The sequence below is a fragment of the Polyodon spathula genome, chromosome 6 (assembly GCF_017654505.1).
Source record: "Polyodon spathula isolate WHYD16114869_AA chromosome 6, ASM1765450v1, whole genome shotgun sequence".
Classification (NCBI taxonomy): Eukaryota; Metazoa; Chordata; class Actinopteri; order Acipenseriformes; family Polyodontidae; genus Polyodon; species Polyodon spathula.
This window is the reverse complement of record NC_054539.1, coordinates 24,348,835-24,371,372: the sequence shown is the minus strand read 5'-3', so window position 1 is coordinate 24,371,372 and position 22,538 is coordinate 24,348,835. Positions and strand designations below refer to the sequence as shown.

General features: G+C 37.4%; 1 protein-coding gene across 2 annotated transcripts in view; it reads right to left on the bottom strand.

Annotated features, from left to right (window-relative positions):
• The window catches only part of LOC121317050 (serine/threonine-protein kinase PAK 5-like), a 115,629-nt gene that overhangs the window by 2,852 nt on the left and 90,239 nt on the right, over window positions 1-22,538 (bottom strand). For both annotated transcript variants that reach the window (XM_041252616.1, XM_041252617.1), the window contains 5 exons: window positions 11,946-12,440; window positions 10,223-10,356; window positions 4,080-4,206; window positions 1,844-1,969; window positions 146-280 (listed from right to left, as the gene is read on the bottom strand). In XM_041252616.1, the coding sequence (XP_041108550.1) occupies window positions 146-280; window positions 1,844-1,969; window positions 4,080-4,206; window positions 10,223-10,356; window positions 11,946-12,440 (1,017 nt within the window). The remainder of the gene's footprint in view (window positions 1-145; window positions 281-1,843; window positions 1,970-4,079; window positions 4,207-10,222; window positions 10,357-11,945; window positions 12,441-22,538) is intronic.

Below are 22,538 nucleotides of genomic sequence, written 5' to 3'. Positions count from 1 at the left end.
AACATCTGTGTGCGCAGTCATTTATATCCTCTGCGTCACAGGCTTGGCTGAGCAGCTTTGTTATATATTATTCAGGTTTTGGCTCTTTAGGAGGTAAATACCCATTCAGTAATGGTTACATTTCATACTTGAAAGGAAACTGTACCTTGTGGGTGTCCTTTAACCTTGGAGGCAAGTTGTCTCGTATCCTCCTCATTGCCTGAAGTGGGGGCTCATTAAAATAAGGAGGCTCTCCGTCCACCATTTCGATTACCATGATGCCAAGGGACCAAATATCTACCTTTAAAACAATGAAAAACAAAAACATATTAAACCCTAAATACTAAATACAGTGACACTGAAATATATGTAATAGAATGCTGCTGAAAGTTACTTTCACATTTAAAAGGGGAGTCCAATTAAGTAGCTGTTGTATCTTTAACACAATATATGGTTACATTTTATTTTAAGTAAGGGACCATTTTTTGTAACGGACTACTAACATTTAAAGGAAGTTGCTATTTTTTTTTTTATAGTTAATTAATACATACAGTACTCCTTCGCTAAACCGGACATGCCTGGAGAAATAACAAGGTGTCCAGTTTTTATTTTTAATTAATAAATAATTGCACGTAAACATCATTAATGTGTTCCCTGTAAACATTACAGTATGTAAAATATACAGTATACAGTATGGTAGTTTTATGGTATGGTAGTACTTTCTTTTTACTTTAGTCGACTCTATACGCTACCAGTAATACAAAATTGATCATAGTGCTGCATTGACACGTTATGATACTATACAGTGCCTCACATATACTGCACACACTTTAGCTGCCAGTAAAACGCATAGCCTACCTGCTACTTTTTTCAGAGTCTTTTCTTTGCAGAAAGCAATTAATGACTTCAAACCACTGGAATTCATTAGTATTTCTGAAAGCTTCTCACCCTTTACCAACCATTTGATTGCAGTTAATTTAGACTTTGCAGAGTATGAGTTTATATGTCCTCTTTTAATCATGTTCTTCATTTTAGTGATTTAGTAGACTACTAGTATCTGTTCTTCCATATATTTTTGTCCCACTACTGGTGTGTACAACAGCTTTTTTTTCAGTGTGTCTCTATGGATCCTGCCATTCAAAGAGAACTAGTATCACACTAAATTGTTATCACTGGGGGACATACATTGTGTCTGGCATATCCAAATGTACAGCACATGTGTCTGTATTAACGAGGGACTACTATTGGACAATATTCTCAGAAATCCATGTTGTTAATAAGCACTAACTAGATTCATTTGGTCAACTCGTTAGATAGTTTCTGATAAATAACATTTCATAAGCAAGTTAATTTTTTATTTTTTTTTTTTTTTTTCAAACCTACTGAGAATAATAATGACCTACTGGTACTGAAAAGTTTGTCCACAATAGTTAGATTCATATTTATAAACGAATAAAATGGTATAAAAATAAATAAAAAGATCTAATTTTCAAAATATAGTACATTTTATCCATAATTTTAACAACGTTATTAAACCTCTTAAAATGTAAGAGAATTGATCAGAAACCTGGAAACAGTGAGACAGGCTGCCAAGACAAAATAAAGGAAAAATCAATAGAGGGAACAGAACTGGACAACAAAATCAGGCATCTTTGTACCTAGTGAGTCTGACTACAGCCTAGACAAGGTGATAGCACTGGTACCACACCACAAAGTGCAACCAGTTGGATGGAATCAGTGGGAAGCAGATTTTCTATACCATGCCCTACAGTCCATGCAGTTTATTGAACACATGGGCTATAACTCACTTGTACTGTATCTGCAGCTTTAAACATCTTACAATGTTACCATTTTTAAAACATACCTCAGTTCCATATGGTAATCTAGAAATCACCTCTGGTGCCATCCAGTAAGGAGTGCCAACCAGTGACTTCCTCTTAGGAACCTCCTTGGAAACTTGAGCACAGAAGCCAAAGTCTGAGAGTTTTATCTGTCAGAAAAAGAAAAAATAAAACAACAATATCAGCAATAACATTTCTCTCCAGCAAGAAAACAGACTGCAACATAATATCACAAATAAACTACACCAAAGTATCATAAGCCTGTAATTGCAATTTATAAATGTCACCAGAAGCCTGAGGTATGATTACAGGTATGAATAGCTTGACAAAGTAGTGCACATGATCATTTTCCTTGTCTTTTGTTTTACCACTAAACTTTCTTCTGTTTTTGTGAAGTCCGTTTGGTTACCGTAGTAAATTGAACTTTCACATTTGTGTCGCTTTAAATACCTGTCTATGCTTTCCAGTATACCCCGGAGGGTGTGCGGGTCAAATTCTTCTGCTTTTTAATGCCTCACTAACAGGATACATTTCACCAGTATGTTGTTGAATTGGTGTTCTGGTATTTGATTAATTTTCCTGTTTTCGCCATTTTCTTCAAGGCATGCTTTTAGTAAATTTATATCACTCATTACTGATTTTCAACAGACACATCTCTGTCTTCACCAGTAATATTTTGAAATAAGGTTGTCATTTTTATTAAACTGTCAGTCTATGTGCTGTGGTGAAGTCAGTTAAGATGCCTATGTCACATGTTCATAATACATCTTATAATCTTACACCTTATAAATACGACTTTAAACTCTGGGAGTTCTAATAGAATCTATAGGGCTGTAAACGGCTACTATTGATTATAGAAGTAATAAGATTCACCCAACTGTGCATAATAAGGCTGTAAGATTAGCATAATTACAACAGAATAATAATAATAATAATAATAATAATAATAATAATAATAATAATAATAATAATAATAATAATAATAACTAGAAGTTGCAAGCAAGGATTCCAAGGAGTTATTGGGAAATTTAAGCATTTTGATTGGTTGACATTTACTCAGTTGTAGACACAACAGTATTTCAAGAGTTTTTGTTCAACGGTGTTCATTTTATTCGCAATATATGCAACTACAGTAATGCTGAAATTTGATTAGCCCACAGCAGTCATGTTTTTTTTTTACTGTAGCAACTTCCTTTAGGCAAACTGGGCAAAGTTTTGCTTTGATCAGATTTTGGAGAAGACATCTGTGTGTTAATTAGGTTATCCAACATTGCCACCATACCACTGAACCAATCAGCTTAATTTCAAGCACCGTGCATCTTGGACAATCCCTAACCACGTATACCAAGTTTCAGAATTCTGCGATAAGTGGTTTCCGACAAGAAGTTTGAAGATGTTTGTAAATTGTCCAAAATTTGTCGTAAAATCCAATATGGCTGCCAAACCATGTGACCAATCGCATTCATTCAGCTGTGGAAATTAGTTCACATTGGCAAGATTTCAAGAGATTTCGTGTAACAGTTTTTATTTTATGCAACTTTTAATTTTTTGTTGGTGGAAAGTAAATAAAAATAACAATCTTAACAACAAGATGGGCTTGGAAGCCTAATAATGACCTCTACTTCTTTTCCTTTGCAGTTGCGGAGAGCCAGAGGTCCTTTTATGGGGGCAGGTGAAGCTCTTATTCATTTTCTTTGTCCCCAGCCTCAGAGCCCAGCCATGTGGCCTCAATTCCTTGGAGCTGGCTTTCTGAAAGGCAGGGGGAGCCCCTGACCCTCTTGCACATTTATTTCTTTTTCCTCTTTCCAGCATTACAGTCTTCCCCTTTGGGGTTAGTGATACTTGCTACTTGCCTTGGAAGTCTGGTTGGGTCAACCTCCATCAGCAAAAACGACTCTTGCAAGTCTTTGAGACCTTTGGGCATTTCCCTCTTTCAATCCTCAAGGATTTTCCTCTGCACACCCCTTGCTCCTGTCCCGTGAACTACCTGAATTCTCCCTCTAACTTTAACTCTCCAAGCCATTGTTGTTTGTTTTGGTATCAATAGTGTTTTAAAAAATGAGGTTAAGATTTTTATCGTCAACCTTATTATACACAGGCAATCTTATTATACAAGGGTCTTGTGCCGCCACCGTGTAGACTGTAAAACATCTAAGTTTATAGTAAAATGATCATGCTTAATAATAATAATAATAATAATAATAATAATAATAATAATAATAATAATAATAATAACAATAATTTGTTGCAGACCATTACCCTTCCATTACTTGTCAGAAGTATCGAGTCACTTTTTATATCCCGGTGAATAACCCCTTGAGTATGGAGATATGTCAAAGCCTTCAACACTGACAAACACACTGTTGCTATTTGTTCTTCATTCATCCTGTAATGAAAATAGAATGGTGTAAATATTGTATGTCAAGTAACACAGGGGAGACCTCAAATGCAGTTACCCTTAACACCATTACTGTATCTTATATTATTTCCAAACAAATATTTAGATGTGAGTGTGATGTGACCTTTCCTGCTGCCCCATGGACCTATGCAAAAGAGATACATGGCACACATTATCACCTGGTAGATGCAAGCTGTGATTATAACTAGGTCGTCAACCTTTTCGCTGAATAGAATGCTACTCCCCCCACTGTGCAACCATAAAATTGTAATGGTATATTTTCTTCTGTTACATTATTTTTACATCCAAACAACACCCAAAGAAAATACATTGAAAAATGTTAACATTTTTAACACGTTTTAAGTACAAGGATATATTGCACGTCAAAATAGCAACACAAATGTGGTTTGTATTGTACAATAGACCTTAGGTTCTTGTATTGTATTTGAAAATGTATTCTTTGTTCATTGCACACTGCTATAATCTTTATTTTTATAGAACCTTGTTACTAAACATGGTAATCAAGTTTCTAACAAAACACAGTATTTACCATTGCTGCCTGTGGTGTTTTCTACAAAAGTGGTCAATACTGATTTCTGACCAAGGATATGGGAATCATTTGTGATTATGTTGAAAAAGATATTATACAACACAGCAGGCAGGAAAAGCAAAAAGTAATATATTTTGTTATAAACTTTCTAAATGTTCAGTAACATAATAATAACAAAAAATCACAGAAAATAGGAAGTCACATAAAAATGATCTATGAACACAAAAAACTATTTCCACTGTGCTGGCTAAACTGCACTGTTGTAAGTGTTTTTCAGTAAAGAGAGAACCTGTAAACAAAACCGTGTTGAGTGCATAGGAAAATGTACCTGAAATCGTCACCTTTCTCAGATTTCCTGTTTACTGTTTTGATACTTGCTCTATGAAGAAATGCACCTTTCCTAAAGAATTATGTATTCACTTAAAGTCATGAGTGCATATATTAAGAAACGAATGACACTTTTTGAAAGTTATCTATCATCTAATGTTGCATGCCAAATGCATTGCAGTGACCCCAAATTACTTTAAAACACCAAATCAACCCCAAAATAAATAAATACAAATAAACATTTCCATATTGTATATACAAACACATAACCAATTCTTCAGACAATATATGTTTGCTTGAGAGCTGTTAAGTCTTTCCCTACACTAGAATGTGCCAGAGGAGTCATGATTCTTTCAGCATAGTCTTTTTGAAATCAACTTAATGATCTATGCAAATGCTACTGTTTTCAAACTTTTGAATGTAAGTGGCAGGCAAAGAAAGGTTTGTAATGAAACACCCTTTAAAGGAAATTGTGACAGACATAGCATTACATATTGGTTGCATGACTGAAACTGAACAGAGTTAATGGACTGGAAGGCCTTCAGTCATGTATTTTATCACAGTAAACTCCATATTCTCCCCAGATGAATGGTCTACAAGCAAATGCAGAAGCTAATCCTAGTAACTTTTTATTTTATTTTTAAGGTATGCCTATTTCATTTAAACACAGAATTCCAGGTTTGGCTTATCATGGAGGGTACAGGTGGATTAAATCAACCTTGTAGTCACATATACTTTTTAATTTATACATGCTGTAAAATCCATTATATTAAAGGTTTTTTTTTTTTATTTCTTGTAAAAACATGAAACATGTAACATGTTTTCCTCTCGAGAAAAGTCAGAAACACAAATGCATGCATTTCCTGCTTGCCAAAGGCTCGTCAATAAAATGAAAAGACAGACAATGCTTTAGTTTACCTGTATTTACTCTTACTCGAGACATTTCTGTCTCATGTAATAAACATGGACTTGGTACCTTTTTGCATTTCCATGTGAATCCTTTCATTTCCTTGGGAACACCCATTCTCCATTATGCAAATTAATGGGGAGGGGCAGGCATTGATATTTAAATTTGCCATGCTTAAGGCCCAGTTTGAGTCTCGTACAGTTTAGCAGGAAACTCCCAAAAATGTTTTTAATACTTTGTTTTAGTGTTGTCGCCTACACTGCTTTTCTTACGTCATCTATGAAGAGGGTCCTGCTATTTGACATGCACTGTTGTCTTTATTTTTGTAATCCGACTGTGTACTTTTATTTTGTTTCACATTTTTGCTTCAAAGCTTATTTTGTATCTCTTTATACCAAAGCACCCTCATTTGTGCTGTACTTTTATGACTGCTTCTGCTAAATAAAGTTGTGGAATATTGAATAGTATTGTTCATTCTCAAGAAATAAGTCGTGAAAATTCCACAGCCCATTTTATTTTGAGAGTGGGTTAAACAATTTTAATGCTGTGCATTGCATCATGCTGCCTCATCATACCCTCTTCCCTTACTAACATCTATGTGGATAATATCTTCATCGCTCCAATGGACATAAGTGGAGGGTGGACACGGGTTTTGCTCAGACATAACTAGCAGAAGTTGCATGGTAGTATAATTATACATATTTAAACATAGTACTTAGTAATATTTTACAATAAAGTCATTTTGACAGTTGTTTGGAAGGCTATTTGCAAGTGTATTCTGAAGTACTGTACAGTAGCTGTAACCACCTGAATTCACAAGCCCACGATCCAGTTTATCAAATATTTTTAGTAATAGTTTTAAACAGAAACTTGGTTAATACAATCAATATGATACTTTACAAGCACATTTAGATCCATGCATGATTAGCATTATGCAAAGTTTTAGGGAAATTCATGTTCCTTGTTTTTCATACGATACGAAAGACAGGACCACCCTCCATTTGATTTATTTTGTTTCACTGTATGCAAAAAAGTAAGTGCACCATTTTGTAAAATTAGTGAGATGAGAAACGTTTTGTTTAATCTTTTCTGATTTAAATAAAACTATTTAATGTAAGCCATTTCAACACTATGTAAGTCTAGAGGATTTATCATACCAAGTCATTAAAAAAAAAAAACCCTTTGGTATAATATATAGTTAATTTTATAAAAAGGACTTTGTATGACCCTTTTGAAGAACAGTTTTGACCTTGCTGCACAAAAAATAAGTTTTAGTGCTGTAATTTTATTCCGGGAGAAGGAAGCTGCAACGCACCAATGATCAGGTGCATATCCAAGGTTGGAGTTGGGTGAAATGCCTGAGGAACAGGGAGTTAGTTTTGGGATAGTAGATCACACCCAGTATAGCAGACAGGTGTGGAAGTGGGACCTCCATCTATTAGTGGAGTAGTGTGAGCCGTCTTCACGGCACCTTTTTCTTTGACAGTTTTTGTACACTGTTTACTTTGCCTTTTGTACGCCCGTCCGTACGTCCACCGTGAGCTACCATGGCTGGTAGCATCACATGGGGTTCCTATCTGTACTATATGTAAATAAACCCTGTACACCTGCGGGGTGTGCCAATCCTAAACTTCTAATCTCTGTCTCCTGTCAATCAATCAGCGAACAAGCATCCACGTCATCCAAGTCATCATTTCATCACATGTAGCAAGTCCCCTGAACACATGGTGGCAGCTGGTTTCGCTACGTCTCGCAGGGTCAAGGAGGGACATCCGGAGGACACCGGGATACATCGGAGATGAGTTGAGACCCACCCTTCCCCTGAATTTTTTTTGTGTGGACAAGGATAAGCCGGAAGTGAACATCAGCGGCCACCGGAGGCGGTGCTGAGTTAGCAAGAGAGGGAGGAGCTGCTGTCCTGAGAGCGCGAGAGGTAGGAGTTGCCGTCCCCAAAAGCCAGAGAGGGAAACACTACCATCCCAAAAGGCCAAAGTTGGTGGAGCTGCCAGCCCCGAAGTCTAAAGTAGGAGTGGCTGCCATCCAGAGAGCCAAAGGAGTTGCCATCCATGAGAAGGAGCTGATGTCCAAAACAAGGAGGAGCTACCCTTCCAAGAAGGAAGAACTATCAGCCTAAGGCCAAAAAGGGAGGAGTTGCCATCCCCAAAGGTGAGAGTGGCAGGAACTGCTGTTCCGAGATCCAAAGAGGGAGGAGATGCCGGCCCAAAGACCAGCGAGAACAACAGCTGTATGCTGTGGAAGGGAGCGCAGCGGAGGCCAGGTACAGTACTGTCAGGCATTCTATTGCCAACCGTGCTACCCTCCATGCAGTCAAGACTGCCAGTGGCCAGGAGTTTACCAGGGTTGGGGTTTTGGGGCATGGGAGTGGCAATGGGCACTGCCAAAGCTGGGGTGCACAGCTACGCCATTGCCAGGATGATGGAAAGCAAGCTCAGAGTGTGTGCTACAACGGGGCCATCCTCTGGAAAGGTGCCCCACAGAAAAGACAAATGGGATAATGGGTTTGTGAGGTAGGTCTGAAATTGAAGGAGACTCCCAGCATAGAGGCCCAGAGTTCGCCAAGAGGGATGTACGAGCACCCCCACACAGAAGCTGAGGAATGAAAGAGCTAACATTGAGGTCAGCTAGCAGGAGCAGGCCATCTGGTGAGTAGCAGAGGCCAGCTGAGCCCCAACGTTCCCCCCATTCCACCCTTATAAATAATGTATTTGTGTGTGACTATTGGGTGGATTACTGAATGGACCCTAGGGGTAACATTCTGAGGGGGAGGGTATGTAGCAGGGCTGGGGCCATGCACACAAGTGTTGCAATTGTATAAATAAGAATGTGACTGAAACCTGACACTCTGCGTGTAGCAGTCTGCCTGCTGTGTTTAGTTGCGGGAAGCAGCAGCGTGTGTGTGTTTACCAGCTGCAAGCTCCTAATCAGCAGATGGGTGTGGTGCAGCAGAGCGCCAGGAATAAAAGAGTCCCGATTACACAGACCAAGGCTGCTGTAAGCCATAGGTGTCAGAGCACTGCTGCTGCTGAAACATTGGTACGGGTTCAGGAAATGAAGCGACTCCCTCTAACAGTAATTGCGTAGGTCGGGATGTGGTCGGGGGTTTTGTTCCAGGAGAAGGAAGTGTACATCCAAGGCTGTTGGGTGAACTGCCCGAGGAACAGGGAGTTAGTTTCAGGATAGTAGATCCCACCCAGTATAGCTGACAGGTGTGGAAGCGGGACCTCTATCTATTAGAGGAGTATTGCAAGCTGTCTTCACAGCATCTTTTATTTGGTAGTTTTTGTACACTTTATTTTGCCTTTTGTAAGCCGGGCCATAGCATTGCTGGTAGCATCACATGGGGTTCCTATCTGAACTATATGTAAATAAAACCTGCACGCCTGCGGGGCGAGTCCCCTGTTACAAGGACATATAAGCTTTTTACAAATTTCAATAAAGGTGTCAAAGAACCATTCTGTATGGAAAACATCAGCTTTACAGTTAAGAGCTGCACTGTTGAGATCACTGTAATATAGCTATATAGGGTCTATTTTATCCATACAGTTGTGATTCTTAATACGGCAACCAGCTCAATATAACATCCTGCTGATGTTCCCGACCAACTTAATAACATGATAACACTGAATACAATAAAATACACTGAAATAAGGCTCACAAGAAATTACATTTAGACATTTTGGTAATCAATATTTAGATCCTCCTCTGCTTAGAGCATTAAAATAGACCCCTACAAGTCTTGCAACGTATTACAATTAAAATTGAAAATTAAGAATGCAATCTATTATTTTATTATTTCTGGTACTCATATTTCTTCTTTGTGATAACTAGTACACAAATATACAGCCTGAACAGAGCTCAGGAGCTGAATACAAACACAATAAAATATATCACGACTTGTCCTTAGAGGGTAAGAACCTTGAACAAAATAGTATAATTATCATTTGACATTGTGCCACTTTGCTGGATGTATAAGAGAAATAACTGTAATTGATCATGCAGACAAACTGCACTTACACACATCAGCAGCAAAACATCCCACACAAAAACAGCCTGCTTGACATGATTTTCTACTAAATAATTTAAAGAAGTAGACATTTTGAAGAAGGCACACACAACATTTGGAGAGCAGCTGACTCAATAAACAGAGTCAATTTATACAGAATGCAGATTTAATACTGTCACAAGTTGTATAAATCTACCTGGTATGGGTTACAATATCAGTCAAAGCACCACCTTCCAAAAACTCCATGACGACCCACAGCTCATCCCCCACAAGGTAGCTGTTGTACATGTCAACCACATTTTCATGATGGTAGTCCCTCATTATAACTACCTGAACGGAGGGAGAGGAGGAGAGAGAGAGAGAGAGAGAGAGAGAGAGAGAGAGAGAGAGAGAGAGAGAATTGCAATTTTTTATTTTATATATTTTTTTTACTATTCAATGACTTGGTTTACATGCACAACTAACAATAATTCTGACCATTTTGTCATGCTATTTTGGTAGTACTTTTCACACAATCTGGGTTTACATGAAGTTTCTATGAGGGAGAGAATTTCGCCTTCAAAATTGACTAATTAATATTAGTAAATGGATAGGACATTTCCTTTAACCTGATTGGTCAATACAAGGGCCTTAATCTCTTGTAAAGGACCTTGAATGTTATCTTTCAAACTATGTTTATTCACTGTTCCAAATCAATCTGCCGGAAAATATGTAATACAGTATTCAGGTACTATACCTTTTTTTCTGCTTTATGAAAAACAATACCTGTCTAGTACACCCTGTGAATGTTGTCTGTCAATGTAGACCATGTCTGCTTCATCACTGTCCTACACACTGAATCTGTCTATTTAAATTTTGTGTAACAATTACAGTTTAAAAAAAAAAAAATAGGTTCAAGAGATTTTACTTAATCTTATATACGGTTGCTAAAGCCTGGTGCTGAGGTTGGTAGCGCGCAGCAATAACAATATTGGAGACCACTGGCAGAAATTTGTAGCTATGCTAATTTAATACATTTTGGGATGCAAACATATTTTTTTGTTCTTGTTAGGGACCCATGACAGATGTTACTTTAGGCCAGTGTAAAATTTTTGCAACTTATCTTACAGCTAAGGGACTGAAAAATTTTGATCCATCAGCTACCCGATCACCAAACATGAAAATAACACACGCACTTATTGATTTCTTTATTGATTGATTTATTTGCAAAGGGCTGCACTTTCATTTTTTTGTGTTGTTGTTTTTTTTTTATTTGTAGTAGCTTCAGTATTTTTCATAACCTTGCTTATAAAACAACACAATTATAAAGCAGTATAACTAATACGTCAGCCTGCAAATGGCAATAATTTCAAAAGTTGAATAATTGGTGTCATATTAAAAAAAAAAAAAAGGGTATGTTTATTTTTTTGTTATTTATTTTTGAACTCTGACATAGATGCTTGCCAGCATTTTGGCCGTACCATTTTTTGGCTGCACACATCCTATAGCAGGAGGAATGTACGTGATATGTGCGGATATGTCACGTTCTCATGACAATGGAGAGAGAATTTGGAGTTTCTAAATTGCATGTTAACCAAGCCAAGGTACTGTACATGACACCAATGGTTGTCCACTCATTTAAACCATTATCTAGCAAATAGCAAAAGAACAAATAAACCTATAGTCTTCAAATCAAACTTTTTTAGTGCATAATGGGAATATGTGCAGAGTATCTTTTTGGTTGATGGAATACAACACTTTATTTTATTGTATAAGCCTAGAATTTTCTTTAATATTTAGATAATTCTTTCTTAATGCTCAGCTTTATGTATTAAGCCCAATCACTTTATATGTTATTAATGCGTAGCCCGCTTCACCACCTTCCACTTATAGGTTTAAATTAAACCTGAAGCACAAAAGTGTTAGAACAGCTCACAAACCTCATTGAAAAGCAGTTCCCTTCTCTGTTGTTTCTTGAGGTCCATTTTCTTTACTGCAACCTGCTTGCCACTGTGCTTTTCTGTAGCGATGCACACAATGCCAGTTGAGCCTTCTCCGATCTTGATGAAGTTGTCCAGGTATTCCCGGGGGTCACCAGGGTTCACCACCAGCTGGAGTGCTGCCCTGAACTGTTCGTGGGACACCCTCGAGGGCTGCTGGTCAGTGGAGGAACCCCAGCTCGGCGGAGGGTAAGCACCAGGAGGAATGTATGGAGACGAGGGCTGGGAGTAAGAAGCTTGAGCACCATACTGAGGACTGGGCTGTGCAGGGGGGTGATGGTATGGAGATGGTTTGTGGTATGTTGGGGGGTACTGGTAACCACCTGGGTAGCTTGGCTTGGTTTGACTTTGAGGTAGTTTTGTTGGACTCTTGGAGTAAGTTTCTGCACTAGACAGTTGCGGGCTTACATCTCTCCGTGCTCTTTCACAATCCACCTACAAAACAACAAATTAAGGCTTCAGTCTCTTATGCTGTGTTTAAAGTTCAAATAATTTAATAATAATAACAAAAAAATCCACTGTATATGGGGTACATGGAGCAATTGATCTAAATGGCCCAACATTTATCCAACAGTACCTGTTAATCTGTAATAATATAAAAAAAAGGTATATATTTAGGTTTAATGATTTAATTGATGTTTGCATTTAGATCTGACACTGTTTTGATTAATTGAATAGACCCCAGTAGATCTCATTTCAATTGTTCCATGAATACCATTGAATAAAAAATGGAACCAATGTGACCTGAAAGAGCGATGATCTATATTTGCTTCACAGACTGTTCAGATGGCGTTTCTAAAATGTTACTGAACTTTCCAATTCTTAAGACACAGAGTGAGCATCTGTCAATGGATGGGACAGATTATGTGCTAAATGTTTTGTAAAAACTAAAGAAGCAGGAAAATATGGTGATTCTGCCTCATGAAGAAAAAGACTCTTCTTAATAATGTCTGACTATGCACCGAGACACTATGGTATTTAGTGTGTGTATCAGAGGCTCAAAGTCTAGGCTGACAGTATTAGTCCTGTTGGAAGTGGAATGATTTTCAGTCTACATTAGACGATGGAGACAAAGTTTGGCTCATTTGTGGACCGAAGGCAGCCATGCAGTGAGGTCATCTCAATGATACTGAGAGTTAAGAGATTTATCTGAATTACGACTTAGTGTCGGTAGAAATCTTGGACTGGAAGCTAGGAGACAGTTCAGATCTGAAACGCAGTTTTCACATTGAGACACTTTTTAAGAGGGAGGGCTGGGGGTGTGGGGTGGATTACCTAAGGCACTTATTTTTTACACTGTTTCACACTTTGACTTGGACCCTGCCTCTCTGTCTAGCCACTGCATCAGGCACAGACAACTCCAGTGCCATTCCACTCTAGCTTTAATAAGTATAATTAATCATTGAGATACTTGATCAGAGGTTCAGCTGGTTCATTTAATTAAGGACATGGTTTGAACAAAGACTGAATTTTCTTACCTCTGCCTACACCACACTACCTCCACTTGTCCTCCTTCACTGCCCTTAGTCTGCCCACTCTGATACAAAAGGAGGCTAATGTACATTAAATAAAAATGAACAGATGTCTATACAGTATGTACCAATAAAAACATCCTATCAACACTATTTGGTACTGCAATACTAAACATCACTGAGAGAACTACAAAGACATTAAATAGAAACTTGCTATGTTCTATGGAGAACCCCTGATTTTGACTGATTAGAAAAAGTTAAATCCAATGACGTCAGAAAATTAAATTACCTCTACCACACCCACACAGCACAAATGTATTGTGACAGGACTTGTATAGTCTTTTAAATGCCCTATGACAGTGCTTGGAAAGTCTCAAAGGAGAACTTTAGACATAGCCTCTTGATGTATCAGGATTGCAAATAATTACAGCCGTGGATTCATTTAATCAATCAATTTCATGAGTGGTGCTTGGGGATGGACAGGGCATAAAACTCTGCACTGCTATCAATTGCCAGCACTACCTCTAGCTGTCAACCAGCAGTCCCCTGATCCATGTTTGTTAAATGCACATTAATCTGAGTTTGGCAGTGTAATCAAGAACCCAACTGAACTGTGAAATTGAATTCTGCAGTGGAACATCATTTGACCATTTTATGCTAAGACTGCAAAAAAAAAAAAAAAAAAAAAAAAAAAAAAAAAAAAAATGCTGCAACATCAATTTGTCACTATAATCTGCAGCAACAACCCAGTGTGCAGCTAAATCTTCGCACTACAGACTATGCCTGCCAGTTCACAACAAAAAAGCTTTTCTTTTAAAAAAAAAAAATTGAAAGCACAATTGAATTTTATCAGAAGGGAATCAGCCAGAGAAGAACAGGAGTGTGCTTATGTGATGAACAAAGATTTATAAAATATTTTGTATTTTAATAGCCCATTCTGTATAGAAAATCCTGACTTTGTCTATTAGCCCTGAAATGCACAAATATGACTCTTGGATGCAGAAAAATTTAGTAATATTTTGCTTCTACTAAATGTATCTTACTTTATTGTCTGATGTCCAATGGTTTATTCATAGTTAACTAGTGTGGTTAATGACACATTTAAAACTTCCTTACAAATTACCTGTTCTCAAATAAAAAATACACATAAAAACACATAGATTTTTAAGTACTGATGAAATTGCTTGTTTTGTTTATATATGTTATGTTAAAAAAGAACAAAGATTCCTGATGTTAACATTTTTACTGCTTCTTTGTTATACTGTGAATAAAATGTGTTGGCCCTTTATAAAAGACACAATAAGGATAGTGAGACCTCTATTAAAATGTGATCTTAATTAGCTATATAGGGTTTGATTTTAAGGCTTATCCATTTGCATGGAACAGTCCAAAATCTGGATGGACAAGCGCTTCCAACTGATTCTGTGGTCCATTGGACAAGTACTTCATAAATATATTTTAACAACATCTTGTATGATGAAAGCTGATGCTTCCTCTATCAGTGTGTGCCAGCATCTAGACATATATTACACTTTTACAATGGTATTTCACAGTAAACACTGGTTTGGTTTATATGCAGTTTAGAAACTCCAAATTCGCTCTCCATTGTTTTGAGAATGTGACGTACCACACATATATCATACACATTCCTCACACTATAGGACCAAAATATGGTACAGCTAAAATGGGTGGGTAAATCACCTTGCATGGCAACAAGTACAAAAGCCGTACCATATGTTCATCAGACTTCAACAGTAAAGATCCCATTTGTAACGTAACCACACACAACTTTCTACTAAAAGATCATACCAAGCAATTCTTTACTTAACACCTGGGATCTGTTGAAATTATCTCCAGGCAAGCATCTATGACCAAGTTGAAACATGTATAAATAAATAATTTTAGTATTATTATTATTATTATTATTATTATTATTATTATTATTATTATTATTATTATTAATAAAACATTATATAGTGGACAATGTGGGTGAGTAGGGTAACCTATAGTAGACTTATCATCAGCATTTTGAAATTGTACTCTACTAAACATTTTGACTGGATAAGTGCTGGATTAGGGTTAGGGTTAGGTTCGTAGACTACCATAAGGATCAGAATCTGGAGAAAATCTTGTAAATAATATAGCCTATATGTACGTCCATATAAAGTCCAGGGCTTGTACCCACAAGGTCACTGCTTCAAATCCCACCTCTGCCATTGACTGACTCATTGTGTGACCCTGAGAAAGTCATTTCACCTCCTTGTGCTCCTCATGTTAAATAAATGTCCTATTGTAAGTGACTCTACATACAATGCACAGTTTACAGCTACCTCTGCAAAGCACTTTGTGATGGTGGTCCAGTATGCAAGATGCTATATAAAGATATTATTATTATAAATATATAAGCTACTAAAAAATGTTATGTATGGATAGTACAAAGTGATCTCTTATGGAATTTTTATTTTTTATTTGTTTGGTATTTGTGTAACGCTATGTCTGGGTTTTTGTACTGTTTCCCTCGCTTTTTTCTGCATGGTATCAGTTATTGCGCAAGGCCAAACTGGAACTCACAGAAACATTTAAATATACCCTTCCACAATTTAATATTAATTAGGTCATTTATATTTTGAAAGATCATTTCTCTCTTTAAAAGAAAACAGCACTGTCACAAAGACAGCTGCAGTGGGTGACGTCAGACTGAAACCAGGAACCAGGAAATAAACAACAGAGAGGTGGGGATTGGTTACCGCTCAGCATTTAACAATTAAACAAGCAGAAAATAAAAGGTTGCAAGACAAACAAAACACAGGACTACACAGACAAACACGGTGAGCTGATATTTAACTATTATTATTATTATTATTATTATAACCTCCGTCTCCAATCCCATTCTCCACTCACCAAACACACAACCCAGAGTGAGTGAAAACATGCTGCTTTTATGCAGCTGTACCGAGACTCGATTGCTAATCAGTCATTCAATTGGAGTCACGTACAACAGCACGTGAATTAATAAAGTGCAATTCCCCGTGCTCACATATTACGACATTTTACGTGCATGTGAAGTGCTGTGCAATCCTCGTGCCTAAATACAAATATACATTTTAAACAACTCGAGTTCCACAGAGCCATTTATATCCTGTTTACAAATGACTATCACCGACATTAAGACACAACACGCAACATATAACACTGAAATACACACAGGGGCAGGCAACATTGCCACAAGCACATATAGCTTTCACGAAACGTACTACCAAAATAGCATGGCAAAAAGGTGAGATTCATGTTTATTTTTTAAAGTAAACAAAGCTATTGACTGTAGAAGGGAAGTAAAACAATATGAAAGATGCAATTTCTGACATTCAAGTAAAATCTGCCACTATAATTCTACCTCTATTTTGAGAAAGTTAGAAATTGCATAGTTAAGCTATAGCCCAAGAAGTAAAATAGAAATTCCCAAAGGGAATACATTTGGCAGGATTCTGTGTATATTAGAGAATATAAAGATGACTGCAAACTTCCCTAGCTGATGGTGCAACTGTGGTGCAGGTTAATTTGTATGTGAGCCCATACATTCAATGTGTGTAATAATCCTGAAGTGATTCATGGTGAAAGGACTATGTTAGCATTGTATGGGATACAGAGAGTCTCAATGTATGATGCAGAGAACCAGGAGCAACAAAACCTTAGTTCCAGTTCATCTACAGTATCATCTCACACAAGGAACCTAAGAAAACCATGTCTAGTTTTTCATTTTATTCAGCAGTTGTTAACAGTTTGTACCGACAATGACTATGACTAATAAAATCTAGCAGGCCTATATTTTTTTTTTTATCCAATGTACTCTAAAATGACTAACCAGGTCTGGCATTATTTTAATGATTTCATTGTTAATTCAGCTGGTATGCTGACAATAGTATGTGCTGTTACCTCTGATCGTGCTAGTATACAAATCTAACAACACACTAGAAATGCTTTTAATGTAGCAGGACAAAATCATTAAACCCCTGAAATGCAGACAGAAGACTTACTGCTCATTGTTCTACACATTGATAAAACACGATGAGTCACACAGACCGCACATGTATTTTTTAGAGATTGGAGCTTTTTATTTGTTAATGTCAAGAGTGGTTTATTTGTCATTTTCTTTTGTTATGTCTTAATGCATGATCAGCTCACCGAATGCAACTCATTTTGAATGGTTATTTGGCTGTGATAATAGTCACCATAACAAGGTGGATATGTGATATCTTTATGGTTATCGTGCTATTGGAATTGTCATCTGGCAGACTAAAAGAAATGCAGATCATGAATAAATTCATTGACTTCCTAAAACACCTGGTATTGTTATATCTTAACAATCCTACCATGGCTCTTATTTTAAATACAACTAAAAACAACCAAAATAAACTGCCTATAGTTAGGTAAACATGTGTTTAATTGATGTTAAAATTACTGTAGACCTTACCTTGTCGACTTTGGAAGAACACATAAGATAATGTTTACAATATCTCTTCAAAATGCAATGCAACTAAACACTGAACACTGTGACATTAATGATGCATAGCTGTAATAAATTAATTAATTATATATATATATATATATATATATATATATATATATATATATATATATATATATATATATATATATATATATATATATATATATATACACACACACACACACACACTGCTTCATAGCTTGTTCATGTAAAGAGCACCTTTGGCTACTTGATAGTTCTTTGCTCTATACAACAACACAGCACAGAAAATTGGTGTTCACTCTATCACTTAAAAGTTTCTAGAATTTTGTACTGGTATACATTTGCACTGCAGTATACACATATGTTCCAGATACAGAGGCTCAGTATATAGATTATAAAACTACTAGAACACTGTTCAAAGCAAACCCAATAAAAGTCCCAAATGTAGGGGATTCAATTTATCAAGGGTTCAGAGCAGATTATGCAAGCTGAATTATATCTTTGGCTGACCAATATTGCTACCTAAACCAACCTAAGCACTGGAACTAACATGACCAAACATAATCTTTTTAGCCACTACAAACTGGGCCTTATATTAAACTTTTGTACAATAACTAGGCTTCCAAGAGTATTTACAAAGCCGATAAAAAAAAAAAAAAAAAAAAAAAAAAAAAAAAAAAAATATATATATATAATATATATATATATATATATATATATATACACACATACATACAGTATTGTGCAAAAGTTTTAGGCAGGTGTGAAAAAATTCTGTAAAGTAAGAATGCTTTCAAAAATAGACATGTTACACATAGACATACAATATACACAAGTTTATATTTATCAATTAATAAAATGCAAAGTGAGTGAACAGAAGAAAACTCTACATCAAATCAATATTTGGTGTGACCACCCTTTGCCTTCAAAACAGCATCAATTCTTCTAGGTACACTTGCACACAGTTTTTGAAGGAACTTGGCAGGTAGGTTGGCCCAAAAATCTTGGAGAACTAACCACAGCTCTTCTGTGGATTTAGGCAGCCTCAGTTGCTTCTCTCTCTTCATGTAATCCCAGACAGAATAATGTTGAGATCAGGGCTCTGTGGGGGCCATACCATCACTCCGAGGACTCCTTGTTCTTCTTTATGCTGAAGATAGTTCTTAATGACTTTCGCTGTATGTTTGGGGTCGTTGTCATGCTACAGAATAAATTTGGGGCCAATCAGATGCCTCCCTGATGGTATTGCATGATGGATAACTATCTGCCTGTACTTCTCAGCATTGAGGAGACCATTAATTCTGACCAAATCCCCAACTCCATTTGCAGAAATGCAGCGCTAAACTTGCAAGAAACCTCCACCATGTTTCACTGTTGCCTGCAGACAGTCATTCGTGTACCGCTCTCCAGCCCTTTGGCGAACAAACTGCCTTCTGCTACAGCCAAATATTTCAAATTTTGACTCATCAGTCCAGAGCACCTGCTGCCATTTTTCTGCACCCCAGTCCCTGTGTTTTCGTGCATAGTTGAGTCGCTTGGCCTTGTTTCCACATCGGAGGTATGGCTTTTTGGCCGCAAGTCTTCCATGACCAGACTTCTCCGGACAGTAGATGGTGTACCAGGGTCCCACTGTTTTCTGCCAATTCTGAGCTGATGGCACTGCTGGACATCTTCCGATTGCGAAGGGAAGTAAGCATGATGTGTCTTTCATCTGCTGCAGTAAGTTTCCTTGGCCGACCACTGCGTCTACAGTCCTCAACATTGCCCATTTCTTTGTGCTTCTTCATTAGAGCTTGGACAGCACATCTGGAAACTCCTGTCTGCCTTGAAATTTCTGTCTGGGAGAGACCTTGCTGATGCAGTATAACTACCTTGTGTCTTGTTGCTGTGCTCAGTCTTGCCATGGTGTATGACTTTTGACAGTAAACTGTCTTCAGCAACCTCAGCTTGTTAGCTGAGTTTGGCTGTTCCTCACCCAGTTTTATTCCTCCTACACAGCTGTTTCTGTTTCAGTTAATGGTTGTGTTTCAACCTGCATATTGAATTGATGATCATTAGCACATTTTTGGTATAATTGTTTAATCATACACCTGACTATATGCCTACAAAATCCCTGACTTTGTGCAAGTGTACTTAGAATTGCTGCTGTTTTGAAGGCAAAGATTTGATTTAGATTTTTCTTCTGTTCACTCACTTTGCATTTAGTTAATTGATCAGTATAATCTATTAACATGTCTATTTTTGAAAGCATTCTTACTTTACAGCATTTTTTCACACCTGCCTAAAACTTTTGCACTGTACCCTGTGTGTGTGTGTGTGTGTATATATATATATATATATATATATATATATATATATATATATATATATATATATATATATATATATAGACACACACACACATTGAACAAAAATATAAACGCAACATGTAAAGTGTTGGTCCCATGTTTCATGAGCTGAAATAAAAGATCCCAGAAATTTTCCATACACACAAAAAGCTTATTTCTCTCAAATTTTGTGCACAAATTTGTTTACATCCCTGTTAGTGAGCATTTCTCCTTTGCCAAGATAATCCATCCACCTGACAGGTGTGGCACATCAAGAAGCTGATTAAACAGCATGATCATTACACAGGTGCACCTTGCGCTGGGGACAATAAAAGGCCACTCTAAAATGTGCAGTTTTGTCACACAACACAATGCCACAGATGTCTCAAGTTTTGAGGGAGTGTGCAATTGTCATGCTGACTGCAGGAATGTCCACCATTGCCAGAGAATTGAATGTTCATTTCTCTACTGTAAGCCGCCTCCAACGTCGTTTTAGAGAATTTGGCAGTACGTCCAACCGGCCTCACAACCGTAGACCACGTTAACCACACCAGCCCAGGACCTCCACATCCGGCTTCTTCACCTGCTGGATCATCTGAGACCAGCCACTCGGACAGCTGATGAAACTCTGGGTTTGCACAACCGAAGAATTTCTGCACAAACTGTCAGAAACCATCTCATGGAAGCTCATCTGCGTGCTCGACGTCCTCACCAGGGTCTTGACCTGACTGTAGTTCGGCTTCGTAACCGACTTCAGTGGGCAAATGCTCACCTTCGATGGCCACTGGCAGGCTGGAGAAGTGCTCTCATCACAGATGAATCCCGGTTTCAACTGTACCGGGCAGATGGCAGACAGCGTGTATGGCGTCGTGTGGGGAAGCGGTTTGCTGATGTCAATGTTGTGAACAGAGTGCCCCATGGTGGCGGTGGGGTTATGGTATGGGCAGGCACAAGCTACAGACAATGAACACAATTGCATTTTATCGATGGCGATTTGAATGCACAGAGATACCGTGATGAGATCCTGAGGCCCATTGTCGTGCCATTCATCCGCTGCCATCTCCTCATGTTTCAGCATGTTAATGCACGGCCCCATGTCGCAAGGATCTGTACACAATTCCTGGAAGCTGAAAATGTCCCAGTTCTTCCATGGTCTGCATACTCACCAGACATGTCACCCATTGAGCATGTTTGGGATACTCTGGATCGACGTGTACGACAGCATGTTCCAGTTCCCGCCAATATCCAGCAACTTCGCACAGCTATGGAAGAGGAGTGGGACAACATTCCACAAGCCACAATCAACAGCCTGATCAACTCTATGCGAAGGAGATATGTCACGCTGCATGAGGCAAATGGTGGTCGCACCAGATACTGACTGTTTTTTTTTCAAGGTACCTGTGACCAACAGATGCATATCTGTATTCCCAGTCATGTGAAATCCACAGATTAGGGCCTAATGAATTTATTTCCATTGACCGATTTCCTTATATGAACTGTATGAATCTTTGAAATTGTTGCATGTTGCGTTTATATTTTTGTTCAGTGTATATATATATATATATATATATATATATATATATATATATATATATATATATATATATATATATATATATATGTATATATATATATATATATATATGTGTGTGTGTGTGTGTGTATATATATATATATATGTGTGTGTGTATATATATATATATATATGTGTGTGTGTGTATATATATATATATATATATATATATATATATACACACACACACTGAACAAAAATATACATACATACATACATGCACACACACAAATAAATGATCATTTATTTTATGTGCTGCTACAGTGACCTGGGGTCAAAATGTAGGCTAGTGTTAATTAACTTTTGTTCCCCACATCATTATTACATCTCCATTAATGGATTTTCAGTGTGCTTTTGTAGTCAATTTAAGTCCTTAAGAAGAATGTTTCACAGCCTATAGGACCCATTCAAGATCAAGGCAGCAGAGCAGATTAAGCGCTGACAAGAAATCCATCATAGCCACTGCACTGCATTAAAACACAATAGACTGCTCATTGAGTCAACTGATTTGTGAGATATAATCAACATTTTGTCCTGCTTATTTACTCACAGCCATATATTTTCAAGCTGAAATGCAATAGTTGCTCAGATAAAATGCAGATAAAACAGCAGATAAACTACATTTTGGGTACAGCACTTGTCTTTTTCAATTTAACAGTACAACTAAAGAAA